A 13412-nucleotide genomic window follows, 5' to 3' on the forward strand; every position below is an offset into this window, starting at 1 on the left:
TGTCAGATCCTCGCACTCTTTTCTTCCCTCCTGCTTCGGCTTCCAACACTAAAGCAGCTATTTATAAACTCACTGTACGAGATTGTGGCATTCAGGGGAAGAAACAAGCATAAGTGTGTGTGAGAGAGAGAGAGAGACTATCGCATTGCAACAAATTACAGCAACTGAATCTGATGGCGACATTCATTCACATCCTGTCACACTGCATCTCCGTCTGGTGTCATATCATATTTCAGGCACGTAGCCACAGTGGTTGATAGTATAACTTGAAGCTCATGGGTGTCTGGGGACATTTTTGTTAAAAAAAAAACAACATGACCTTAAAAAGTTTGAGGCAGCCATTCAATCAGCTGTGAATTTAAAAACGCTCTCTTTTTTGAAATGGCATTTTATGGATGGGTGAGCAACAACACCGGGCTCAGTCTTCAGCTCTCTCCAGCATCATTTCAGTGGTTATTGTTATGATTACAGGCCACTGTGTCCTCGCCGGTTTTTGAATGGCTCTTGAGAGTAAACTTCTCCAGATCTTTGGAGAAATTGTGTTAGAAGACAGTTAAGTTTACTTTTTCTTTTCTACAATTTTGCATCACACACACACACACACACACACAAATGCTGCTAAATAAATGCATTCATAAAGGATAAAAAAAAAACATTATCAGATAAACAAAATTCCTGGTATTATCCAGCTGTGGCAAACCGAACACTGGTCACTGGTTTCTAAAATGTCTCCTAGAGGTTATGTTCCTATACAACTAAACTGCAAATGCGAGTATTTTATCATAGCGAACATAATGATGCTGATGCAACGAGCTGCCAGGTGGTTGGGGAAGGTGGCGGGTGTATAAAACGTACAAGGCCTGTCAAGCCAAAGACCCGAGTTCGGTTCCTGAGCCATGTGTTGGGTTCGGTTCAGCCAAGAAAACCAATGACATTGGGGTTAGAGAAAAATTGTGGATGTGTTTAAAAGCCATGAAACATGTTTTGTGTAAAATGTTAGATTTTGCTGTATTACACCGTTGGTCCTCTGACCCTGATCCAATTTCACCGCAAGACCTAATCGCACTTTAGTTGTACAGGAACGTAAATCCGTCGCGTTGCTCATTGGAATTTAAGAAAAGCTACAGCATTTCAACTAAACCTGACCATGTTTTTTTTAGTGCCTAAACCGAACCCTGGTGTCCCGGTGCCTAAATCCAAAACAAATTGCTGTTTGCACAGTTGCCATCCACTGTTTATCAGGGTTAAGGCGGAAAAATCCGGTTACTGGCACTGAAAGGGAAGTCATTTTTAACAGATGCCTGCCTCCCTACGTGGGGTCTTGTTAATGCTCCCGTGGGTCGTATGGGGAGGCGGGGACAGACTACCGACCCACGTGGGTGTTACGGTTGGAAGACGTGCTGGTTTTACAGCATGCGCTGCATTTCCATTAAGGAACCAGGTTACTCACAGCACTCAGGTAACGTGGACAATCAGGAAATGAGTCACGTAAAAACATGGTTACTGTAATCCTGCACTTACATGTAGCAGAACGGTCATTATAATTCTCCTCTGACTTATTTTGGAAGCATGGCTCACGGATTTTACCGGTAGTGACAGAAAATGCTGCTTCCTGGCAATTTTTTATTTTATTTTTTACTTTATTTAATTTTTTTTTGCTTTGTTTTGCTGTGCATGTCAGAGCAGACAAACAAAGGCCGACAGTCAAAATGGAGCTTCTCCGTACGAACTGTCTCAATGGAATAAACAATGTGCAGGAACTTTTGAGTTTTGTTCAGACTTTGGGTGGACTTCTGTCAGCCTTTTATCATGCACATATGTTCTCGTAAAAATCCCACCCCACTTGGTGTGGCCCCCACCCAGCCACCACGGGCCACCTCGGTGCCAGTCCCGAGTCCGGACATCACGGGAGGGTTGCGGCAGGAAGGGCATCCGGCGTAGACGCACATGCCAAATCAATGTGCGAATCGCGTTTTGATGTGGCGACAAGCCGAAAGCCGTTGAGCTACAGAACATGAGGTTAATGTTACTAATAACACTAAGTAAAGCTCTTTGTCTAATTGCATAGTCGGTCATACAAAACCTGTGAAGCCTCCTGTTCCTCAACCCTTCAAAGTCAAAAAATGTTGCACCAGTGATACAAGTTTAACACGTTTGAAGTATCTACAATCAAAGACATCATTTAAAATGTCCATTAAATGAATTTGCTTAATTTCCCACTCAGGATTGTGTAAATGATAGCCTTCAATATTCACAAAGTCTGACCTCTGACCTGTCCCATCATGCGGATACAAAGAGCGACCATCACTTATTTTGCAGACTTTTGCAGTCAAGTTGTTTTTGAAAAATCTGACAAAACGTCTCTCGTTTGATCCGCTCTGCCAATTCTTCGTAGTTTATGTTTTCCCCTCTGACACGTGGTGTAAAATATTAATGGCTTCCATGGGAATAGCAACAATATGCTTAAATTCCAGAAGCTTAACATCACAGGCAACCTTTTAGTGAAGGGCTTGTTTGGCTGTGGCACGTGAATCTATGTATAAGTGAGGCAGCGTCTGTGAGAGATTGTTATTTTTTTATTTTATTTATTTATATAATGTTTTTTTTTAACAAGTGCATGTTTTTTTTTTTTTTTTATCCGTGTTGTGTTTTGGAGAGAGATAGTTAAGTGCAGGCCTTGGGCACAATGTGTTTCTCTGATGCCTAATACAGCCCACACACTGGAGCATTTGATACGAGAGAGCAATGAAGCACTTTACACAGGAATTGTTGTTTCAATTTTATTTAAATTGCATGTGCTGCAGCAGCAATTTCTCACACTTGAGTGTCACATAGATAATAGCATTATATCTGGAGATTTAGGGTGTTTAGCTGCCAGGCGATGGAGGGAGAAATGGACAAAAGCTGATGGAGCTGAGCGGTAATGAAGGTCTGCCGTAGCCGCGGCGAATTCCCACCCACTCACTTTAAGATCTTAAAAGCAGTGCTACCGCATGAAGCCCGGGCTATTGATTTAACTGTATAAATGTTTGCTAATTTATTTAAATGTTCCACAACTCCAGCAGGAAGCGGCGCTGACACCGTGACATGGAAATTGAGCCGCGTGTCGGATAACGATGAAATCTAATAGACAGAGGTGAAAGATAGTGAGCGGTGCAACGTGGAGTGTGTGTAGTAAACAACCGAGGTCAACGGTTGTGTTGACTCGCCACTGATGCAACGGGATTGAAAAAAAAAAAGTATCTACGAACTAATGGTTACTTTCATGCTCCACTTGGTGGAAACATGGAGGAAAAGGCTTTTGCGGTTGTTTTGCTGCCGATGGTGTCAGTGGATACTTGAGTCAAAGTTCTTCTTCCATAGGCTGCTTTCCATCTTGATGTGCAGCTGCTTTTACATAATTCAGCCAAAGTTTGACGAAGTTTTCTCAGAGTTCTGGCAACGTAGCTCCTCTATATGTCAACTGAAAACAAGAATGAAATGGTTCTGTAATTTGAATGATTTCATTTTTTTTTTTTTATTCCCACCTATTGTGATATCTGCCAATCGGAACTGGGGTTTTAGTTTAGGGTGTGAACGTACGTTAATGCTTTTAAATTCCCCTCCGACGTCCCAATAGTGAAATATTTCTCTGCTGTTCGCTGAAAAAAACTCCTCCAGGCGACATCAGCCAGAGGAGTTTTTCATCGTTGGGAGTTCAGATGACGTCATCCCATGTGGGGGGAGGTTCCTTTCAAGCGATGTCAAGATATTTGAATACAGGGAAGTCAGAGGGAAGTTTAAGTGGCATCCATTTACATCTACATCTACCAAAAGACGCGAGTTCAGAATCAGTTAAGGCGTCGTTTAAGCGCTTGATTGAAATGCTCCGTCGTGAAAGTCCGAAACCCTTACACAGCCATCCGCCAGCCCGACCCTGACGTTACACAGGTTTTGGGCTGCGGCACCTTCGACTGTGTTCGAAACTCTCACCTTCTCGACTCTTGTACATCAAGCAAAACAGACGAAAATCACGAAAGCCATTTACAAACTGAGGCCTCACAATCAGACGGATCAGCTGCACTGTGTAAACCTTGGTTTGCACACGGAACAGCTTGTTTTTTTTTTTCTTAATTATAATCTGAAGAAAAGTCCCAATGTAAATACTGTTTGCATGACGTTTAGCCAACTTTCCCCCACATGTTTTCAGCATTTTCTAATTAGTTTTTCTTCCAAAAAAAAAAAAAAAGCAGGTGTAATCAAAAGCTCTTACTGTTGCAATGTGGTGTTTAACGCCTCAGATTTGCCTGCGGCGAGAAGAACAGGTGCGTCTGATCATGATAATGTCTGACGCTTTCAGTCTGTTCAGCGATGTAATGACTAAAAAAAAAGTGCGAGTGTGTTCTCTAAGGGATGATTAACACCGGCTTCAGCGTCTGCCCTCGTGGAAACACACTTCGGAGGTGCACCACACCTTTCTTCTCTATTCATTGGCCAATTATGTTGTGGTGTGTGCTGCAAACCCCCCCCCCCTCCCACATGATCTTGTGTGGCCTGTATGATGCAGCAACTTGCTATTTATTAAAAAGGCAGCTTGTTATCAACTATGAACATCAATGGCAGAAATCACCCGGGTAAACTTCGAAAACACCAAGGGACACTGTTAATGAGCTTTCAGCGTGCACGCACACACACACGCACACACACACACACGCACACGCACAGACGAAGGCACTGCTTCAGTTCACTTGTTCCTTGTCTGAGTTGGAGAGTGCTTGTGCATTTCCAGCTGTGAGAAAAAGCTGGTGTCATTCTCTCTTTCCCTCCGTCCTCCCTCCGTCTGTCTCTGCTGTTGCAGTCATTGTGCATTCATCCCACACACCTTCTCATCCCCCCCATCATTCCTGTTCCTCTGAATCCATCCTTTCTCTCCCCCCCCCCCTGGTTTCCTTCTTCATCCTTCTCCCTTGCTTCCCTTCTCTTCCTTTCCCCTTTGTTGTCTCCTGTCTTCATCTTCTCCTTTATGCTGGTCCCTCCCTCCCCTTCGTCGTGGAGTGTTTGTCATCATGCATAGCTGAGACCTGCTCCCTCGTCTTGTCTGTGCCAACACACTCACACCCATTGGCTAGTCGCGTCCCTGCGGATTTACCTTGACATGAATATGCAAACACGGCTCGCTCTGATCCGTATCTGTCTAGTCTCTCCCCGACTGTGAAATCTTGCAACAGCTCGCCACCTGCTGGTGAGAAGGGTGACGTGCAGCCAGTTCAACCTCATTCCTCAAAAGGTACTGTTCACCAATCAGCCACAACATAACTACCACTAGTTTTCAACAACTGTCCTAGTTATTTTTTAGGAAGGTTTTTTACCCCATCATGCATCCACAGTGGTATGTACCTATGCATGAAGATAAATGTGTGTGTGTGTGAGTGTGAGTCTGCAGCCGTTGCACAATGGAGTTTTAAAATCCTTGACTGATGGTATTTAAAACACTCAAAAACAACTTATCTCTCCTACAAATAATCCATAAGCCTAAAGAGTTTTCGGAGGCGAGATGATATTTTGGCCTTTTTGTTGTTGTTTTGGCCCCATCCAGCTAATCCTCCTTTAGCGTGACGATAATGAAAGTAAGCGTGTTCTCGATTGTTGCAAATATGGTCATTTTTTTACGAGAGCTGTAATTTAAGGGGGGTTCAAACTACTGTATGTGCAGTTATTACAGTACTTTTTTTTTTTCTCGCAGCGAAAGCAAAATGTGGCTTCACTTTTTTTGGGGGGGGGGGACGCAGAAACGGCTAAACATATGTAGCAAGCCAAGAGGAAGTCATGCAGCAGGAGTAATTATCCTTTTATCATCTCTGTATCAAATGCAGTGGAGTGTTTTTCTAGTGATGAAATATGATTTCATTTTATTTTAAAAAAAGGACCAAACAACCTGTGAAAAGCATTCAATCCTCCCTTTGTTGTTTCTGCCAAAACTCCTTTTATGGGCAATGATTATACAGAAGCATCCACAGCGGTTGTTGTGTGCAGTGTGCAGCTGCTGTCAGGCTTTTTTTTTTTTTTTTTTCCCCTTTTAAATAAAAGCACTACTGTAATGAGAGGCTTTCACAGTCAATTTAGGTGCCTCGCCGCCCTCCGGAAATCATAAACAGGCTCTTAATTGAAGGGAGATGTCGAGGTCAGTGTGAGACTCAGCTGATGGGAAGCTGCATCACAACAATCTGTGGCATTCATGGGAGTTGGTGCACGACAGGGAGCTCAGAGCTGCTTTCATTTCACCAGAAATCACGTTGAATTCTTTGCATTTGCGCAGCCGCGAGTCGTGTCATTAGGATGCAGACGGCGCTGACGTGGAATTGAAACTTGACTTTTGATTACCTGCCTCACGTTCCCTCCGGGTATTTCCTCGCGATGGTGCATTTTATCCAAATCCCATTAGACGCCGACCTGTTTAGCGTGTGTCTGCTGTTTGTTTTACATATTTTGCTGGCTTAGTAATGAAATACTGCTGACTCACATGGCCACAGACGATTTTCTCTCGCACAGTCTGTTGAAGCTAAGCACATAAAAATACAAATATTGCGAGTGAGCAACATTAAAGCGCCGGAGGCAGTCACACGAAATTTAAATGATGCAGTTCCACAACAAGCCAATACACTTCTCTCTCTTCTCTCTCTTTCCCCTCTATGTCCCCCCCCCCCCCCATCTGATCAAGAAGAGAGAGAGAGACAACTCACCTCAGGCCCACCGACAGGCGGCGTTATCGGCGGCGTCCTTGGCATCATCGTCCTCATCTGCATCATCATCGCCATCGTCTACTTCGTCCGCAAGCGCCAAGAGGATGGGGAGTAAGTCTTCATTAGCAATCCTGCATGTACCTCATCACTTATTAAAGCTCCTGAGCAAAAACTAATCGCCCCCCGTGGGACTAAGACTTATTAACACGTATTACATGTCATAAGGGAGGTAATTTATAGCATGAAGTCACCTGGAGATTTTTCTCCCAAAATGTTTGATCTTTACTTCCCTACTCACCCTCTGCAATTCCTGGGAATTTCATAAAGCCTCTCTGCTCTGACTCCAATTTGAAGTGGTGGTTTTTCAAATTTGACCGACCTGTACATTACTTTAGCAAATTTCCAATCATTGTTCCCACCAACTGCTGATTCAGAGAAACTATAGCACAGTGCAAATGACAGTAGAATAATTAGTAAGTCAGTATAATCAGGTTGAGCAGCTTGTTTCTGTGATTGTGGCCCAGTGTGTTTATTGGTTTCTACCAAACCAACAGTAACACACAACTTAGAAGCACAATTACAAACACGAAACTAACTAAATGCGGACAATCAGTTACAATTTAATATAATGGCGCCACTTTCCGACAGGGAACCTCACCTCCAAAATGTTACAGATATTATGTTAATCGCTGCCATCTGCCAAGGCTGCTCTCGCAAACACTACTGTTGTTTAAGGTGCAGCTATGTGTTCTGCGTAGTTAGAAGAAGTGACTAGATGGGAGTATAACTCCAACTGGAGTAAAACTCCCAAATCAAAATAACAAGTTTATGTACCGATCTACTCACTCACTCACTGTGAAATTGCTTCACAATAAGCAGATGGACCTCACACATCCAGCATTGTTATCATGATACCATCAAACCGAGTAGGTCGCAGAACCCACTTCAGAATAGTCTCTGAGCATTTACATTTTCACTGTCAGTAACTTCTAATAGCAAGCGGCTGTTTCCGACATACAGAAAACACGTACACGCTGCATGTTGCCTTCACATCACCACGTGACAGAAAGGACAGAATTAGCAACTGGAAACGGCCCCATTATCCTGTATGTGCAACTGTGGAGGTTGTGTTGTGTTTTCTAATAACATAATGATAAATGTCATGTCTTGCACTGGACGTGGTTCAGGTCTGCTGTTAAACAGGAGAAATCCTACCTGGCGTTATTTGGTGGACTGGCTGCACTTCACTGATCGAAAAGCAGTGACTGACTTTTCAATAAAATGAAATAGAAATTCTAAAGCTTAACCTGATGTAGACTTTACTTAAACTCAAACTTAAACTTGTCAAAAAAAACTAAATGCTCATTTTTTTATTTTACTGTAGATGCTTTTGCATTGAACATCGTGTAAAATCAATCCGGAAGGGATTAGGAAACAATAGGTTGTCGTTGGAGCTCATTATTCCAACACTTTTTATTCCATTGTTCTCTCAGCAGCCCAAACTTAAAAAAAATAAAATAAAAATAAAAATGTTATCACAAAGAAAAAACTGATGTCTTAACGAAGCACCGATCAATAACGCATTATCTCTTTCTTTGGTCCAATCAGGGGCCCTCCCAAGCACAAGCCCCCTCCCCCTGTGAAGGCAGGCAGCTCAACAGAGATGGTGAGTGGTCCACATGGCTTCGAATCAATCTTTATTTTCACTGTGATTACGTTCTACACACTCATACACACACAGTCCATCTGCGAAGTCATAATGGGGCTAATGGCTATTGATTGGAGATCTAAGTTGGCTTATTTGTGGTGAAATAATTATCTTGGTTTGCAAAGAGCTACATTAGTAAACCCCCCCCCCCTCCTCCTCTGTCTACTTATTTTATTCCATCATTCTATCACGTTAAGTAATGAGACTAAACTGCTGCAATTTTATGTTGATTAGATGTATAAAAATGACTAAATGGCTCTAAATGCCTTCACTGAAATAAGGATCACAGGGTTCAGCAGTGAAAATTTATTAGACGTCTACGCATATGCTTAAGGAAACGCCATCTGTGGAATGTCATAAAAATGAAGCGGGACGTCTCCACCTATCAGCCACAACATTAAATCCACCTGGTGCATAACTGCGTTTGTACATATGTTCAAATTGAGCCTCTAGACTGTGTTGGCAAGTCACAAGTCTTACCCAGCAAGCCACCAGCGGACTATTAATATGCATAGTATGTGAGCTGTTTGTTTTTCAAAGTTGCTTTCCTGATAATCGGATTCAGAAATCCGTTTATTGCCAGGTAGGTTTTCACTTACAAGGAATTCTTCATGGTAAATATTTTGAGCGCCAGCAGTCAGCAAATCGGGACACAAAGACGATGATAATGGATTAGGATTTGCAATGTACCTGAAACGCACCCGAGTGTTGGGATGTGTGTGCAATAACAATAAGCACAGCTAAAACCTTATTTAATGTGACACATCAGGGAACCAGAGATTCTGTCACCCATTGGGAGGTTTTGGTCCTGATGGAGTGCAGCATCTTGCCAGAGGAAACGTTTTTAAAAAGATTGTTACCCAAATGAGAAGGTTTCCTGCACTCTTAAGGGCCCTACAGCGATGTCAGATTTTAGCTTGCCGCTTTTACCGTTAGCAGTAAGGGTACCCAATGGTGATGGAGCAGGTCAGGATGGACTCAATGATGGCAGTGTAGAAGTTCACCATTGTCTTCTTTGGCATCTGCTGTACCTTTGTCTTTGGGGAGCTGGTGTTGCCCAAGAATTGGATGGACTCCATAGTGTTCACAGTTCACAAATATCTTGATTGGTTTTACATCTTCGAGCTCTAAGTTGTTCTGGTGGTGATCTCCCACCTAATTACAGACCCATCAAACTCAGGGATGCTAACAATGAGGATGGTGTCATCTGCAAATTTGAGGACCTTGACAGTTTGCTGACTGGATATGCAGCTGTTGCCGTTATGGCCTTTTTCTGCTACTTAGGAGGCCTGTGTTTCATCTGCCGATGGAGTCAGTACACTTAGGATAGCGTTTCCTGTAGCAGGGCCAGGACAGTTAGTGGACCTAAAATCAACAAAAAGGATCCCGGAATAGGTTTCTGAAGAGTCCAAGTTCTGGAGGATGAAATAGAGGGCGAGAATCTCAGCATCTTCTCTGTAGGGAAACTGCATCACCCAAAGCAATCAAATAATAATATTTCTGACATCTGAAACTAACATGAGCACACAAAGAAAAAAGCCATAAAGTCAGTAGGGACACCAGCCACCATTATGCCGGGACAGGCCAGGCTGTATTGATGCACCAACAAGAATGTCCGAATTAAATATCTGTAGGTGGGTAAAGTAAGTTTTTTCTTTCAAAATGTGTCTATGACTGACTCGAGTGCACAGCCGTACTGCAGTATCTGCTTAACATGAACTTTTTATCCATCCTTTCAAGGTCTTCTCTCCAGTTGGCTGCATTTTATGGTATCATTTTCTGTTGTGCTCACTTCAACTGTGTCGATGTGGTTTTTCTGTGCATGTAGCTGAACAAGCCATCAGGGCCTCCCACGGCCACAGAGACAGCGCCTCTCAGCCCAGGAGAGGTTTACTACGAGCCCACAGGGGGAGAGCCTGTCACGGTAACTGACAACCACACACACGGATGTGCACAGATACAAAAGCATGTTTTGCTCACTGACACGTGAACCACATTCAGGCACAGTGGGCTCCATATCCGTTTGGACAGGTGCACAGTGTGTTTCAGGGATGTGATGGGGTTTTTGGTTTGTAGTAGTCATTCAAAGTTTTTTTTCTATATATTAACCTGAATAGAATTTACAGAAACTGTAAACATTTGTATTACTACATACACATAATCTTAGCATTGAATTTATCTTCGTGTGTCCATGAGTTTTGATTACGACATAAGGTACAACTACCCCTTAAGGCCGACACCAGAAATGCTACAAATACAACTTGAATTCCAAAATTGTACATTGATTCTGAGTTTAATTGCATGTCATCAGTTCACTACTAAGTCCAGACATTGACGAGAATGGGGAGATATGGAAAGTCACCAACCATCTAATCAGTTCATCTTTGAGTCCAAGTGGTCCCTTGTACTAATGGTTAAGAAATTCCTCATGTGTTATCCCAGTCAGACAGACCAACCAAAACCATTCTGTCACCAGCATGGAGGCATTAAAATACATTCACATCACTTCTCCATTCTCCTTCCTAAGGACGTCAGCTGTAGTAATTTCATGGAGCATGTGTTTTGGATATTTATGGATTTTTTGGTTTCTCTTCATGTTTGTGCTTTCACTCTTGCATGCATACGTTTGATCTATGCGTACAAAAGCAGCGGCATTCATTTAATGCTATTTAGTCTTATAATTCCATTATTATCTGCTCCACTTTTTGTCCTCTTCCTCCTTTTTTTTCCCCCCTCTGAGAATGATAACTCCTCTTTATTTTCGTCAGCTGGTTTTCACTGTTTCATTAGACCTGCTGTTGAATAATGCGCTACTTTAGTGACAGTCGGGGTCCTCTTATGGAGGGGGTCTGCATATTGGTTCCAATTTTTGATTTGTTATGGCTATTATTGCATATGGACAATGACAATTGTTCGAATTTTGAAAAAAACGTTTAACTTTAAACCTTAAAATAGTTTGACTTTCACAGCGAAATTGACGCGATTAATTTGGATAAATTACACTTCACCAATTTTTTTACTTGCTTTCTATGGCTTTAGATTAGCATGTAAATCTACAGTAATGCTTTTGAATGTAAATTCCTCCAAGTGATGTCTTCTGGAGGAATTTTTCAGCTAGAAGTAGCGAGATATTTTAAGATTTGGAAGTCAGAGGGGAGTTTGATGCCATTCATTTACATGTGCTACCCAAACATCGGTGAAGACGTCCTTTAATAACAGAGCTTGTAATTCATGAGATCCTTTTTAAATCTGACTCCTCACTTTACTACTCTATTTGTTAGATTGTAGTACATAAACCATCCGGATGTGTTTAACCCTGCAGAACCTGGATGATGAGACCACCGGAGCCCTGAACGGTGGTGCCCCTCCGGGCCTGGACGACTCAGCCAAATACGACACTGTCAACGAACGCAAAGGCCACGCGGCGGACGGTCACCACGGCAGCGACTTGGATTCATCCAATCACGAGCCACCGCCTGCAAACATCTCTCGTGGCGAGAGCTTTGTATCTCCTGCCCTGTATGTGTAGCAGCGGCAACCAGAGCACTACATCATGTGCATATAGGCAAGTTCCAGTTCACCTAAATGTGCATGAAAAGCAAAAGCAAAGCGAAGGCGAACGCACCAGACGAGCCCTCTATGGTACACGAAACTTTTTAATATGGTAAAGTTTTAACATGCACACAATGATGTTTTGCCTTTTGGGTTTATTTTCTTTTAGTGCGCATTAAAAGTTCCATCTCCCCTTCAAAGCAGCTTTTGATCAGGGTTTTTTTTGGGGGGGGGGGGGGTAAAGCCAACGGGGAATACCTGTGAGGAATGCACATGTTAACAACGGTAACACACTTTCATTTTTGTGTTTTCCTTCTTGCAAACAGAGGTGGCACACAATTTCATTTACATCTCAGATATCTGGTGCAGACACGCAAAACACCAAGGTACCAAAAAAGGGTTTTCAAAGCAATTCAAGATGAACACACACACACTGTAGCTCATGATATCGAACAAGCCAATTCGCCATTGAACTCATATGTGGAAGACATATGAAGAGGCGGGTTTTCACAATATGTTAATTACATGGTTGAGAGGTGCTGCAATGTAGGTGAACTGGAACACTCCCCTCGGCTAATTAACGCACGGCACTGTCTGCCCGTGCGATGCTTGCAAATCAAAATTTCCACCAAGAAACAACAAGACAGCAGCTTTTTCATTGGGTTCAGTATGAAAAATATATGCAACATTCTGTGCTGTGAACGTACAACCTCCCCATCGAGAAAATTCTTGGTCTCCTGTTTGCAGCTGCGGAAAGCGATTTGAACTACTCTGCAATTAAGGGAAAAAAAACCATAAAGCTCCCTTTACAGGAAAAAGTAAAAATGCCATCTTGGAAATCCTTTCGAAGTACTTTTGCTCCGCGGTTGATTGGGTTTGAATTACATACAGCTGAATTTGGTCCCAGGGAGTCCGAAGCCTGATCATCTGGCTCTCCAGGCAGCTTCAATTAATCACTTGAGATGTTTGAAAGTACTTCAGTTATCGACTCCTACAAAAAATAAAAACTTTCTCCAGTCCTGCCCCCGGCTAATGTCCAATAAATAAATAAAACATTCCACTTTATTATGTTGTCACAGGGCCTCATCTGTCCCTGGGACGCAGCAGCTGTTGGCGTGCTGGGCTGCTCATTAGCACTAACGAAGGGGAAGTGTCACCGTTTGGAATCTTTGTGACCTGGCAACATTACATGATTAAGATTCCATGACTCATATTTGCCACTGCTAATAGTAAAAAGTTGGTGAGGTTGTGCGCCGGGGAGATGAAAGTTGGTTTACCGCAAAGCACACACACACAGACACACACAGACACACACACACACACACAAAGCACCAATGTTTGTATTCAGTCCACCACTTATAATTCACAATATTAATGCTGAAAAAAAAAAAAAAGACAGAATGTACTTTGAGAGTGAAGATCTGCGGCATATG

The 13412-nt window shown here is 42.7% G+C and overlaps 1 protein-coding gene across 2 annotated transcripts in view; it reads left to right on the forward strand.

Moving 5' to 3' along the window:
• The window catches only part of pvrl2l (PVR cell adhesion molecule related 2 like), a 242635-nt gene extending 229648 nt beyond the window's left edge, over nucleotides 1–12987 (forward strand). Inside the window, exons 7-10 of one of the 2 annotated variants that reach the window (XM_067475752.1) lie at nucleotides 6701–6830; nucleotides 8328–8385; nucleotides 10256–10351; nucleotides 11750–12987. In XM_067475752.1, coding sequence (XP_067331853.1) covers nucleotides 6701–6830; nucleotides 8328–8385; nucleotides 10256–10351; nucleotides 11750–11956 — 491 coding nt within the window. In that variant the 3' untranslated portion in view covers nucleotides 11957–12987. Of the gene's footprint in view, nucleotides 1–6697; nucleotides 6831–8327; nucleotides 8386–10255; nucleotides 10352–11749 lie in introns of both variants that reach the window. The other variant, XM_067475673.1, reaches the window with a different exon arrangement.
• The last annotated feature ends 425 nt before the right edge of the window (nucleotides 12988–13412 follow it).

The sequence above is a fragment of the Channa argus genome, chromosome 1 (assembly GCF_033026475.1).
Source record: "Channa argus isolate prfri chromosome 1, Channa argus male v1.0, whole genome shotgun sequence".
Classification (NCBI taxonomy): Eukaryota; Metazoa; Chordata; class Actinopteri; order Anabantiformes; family Channidae; genus Channa; species Channa argus.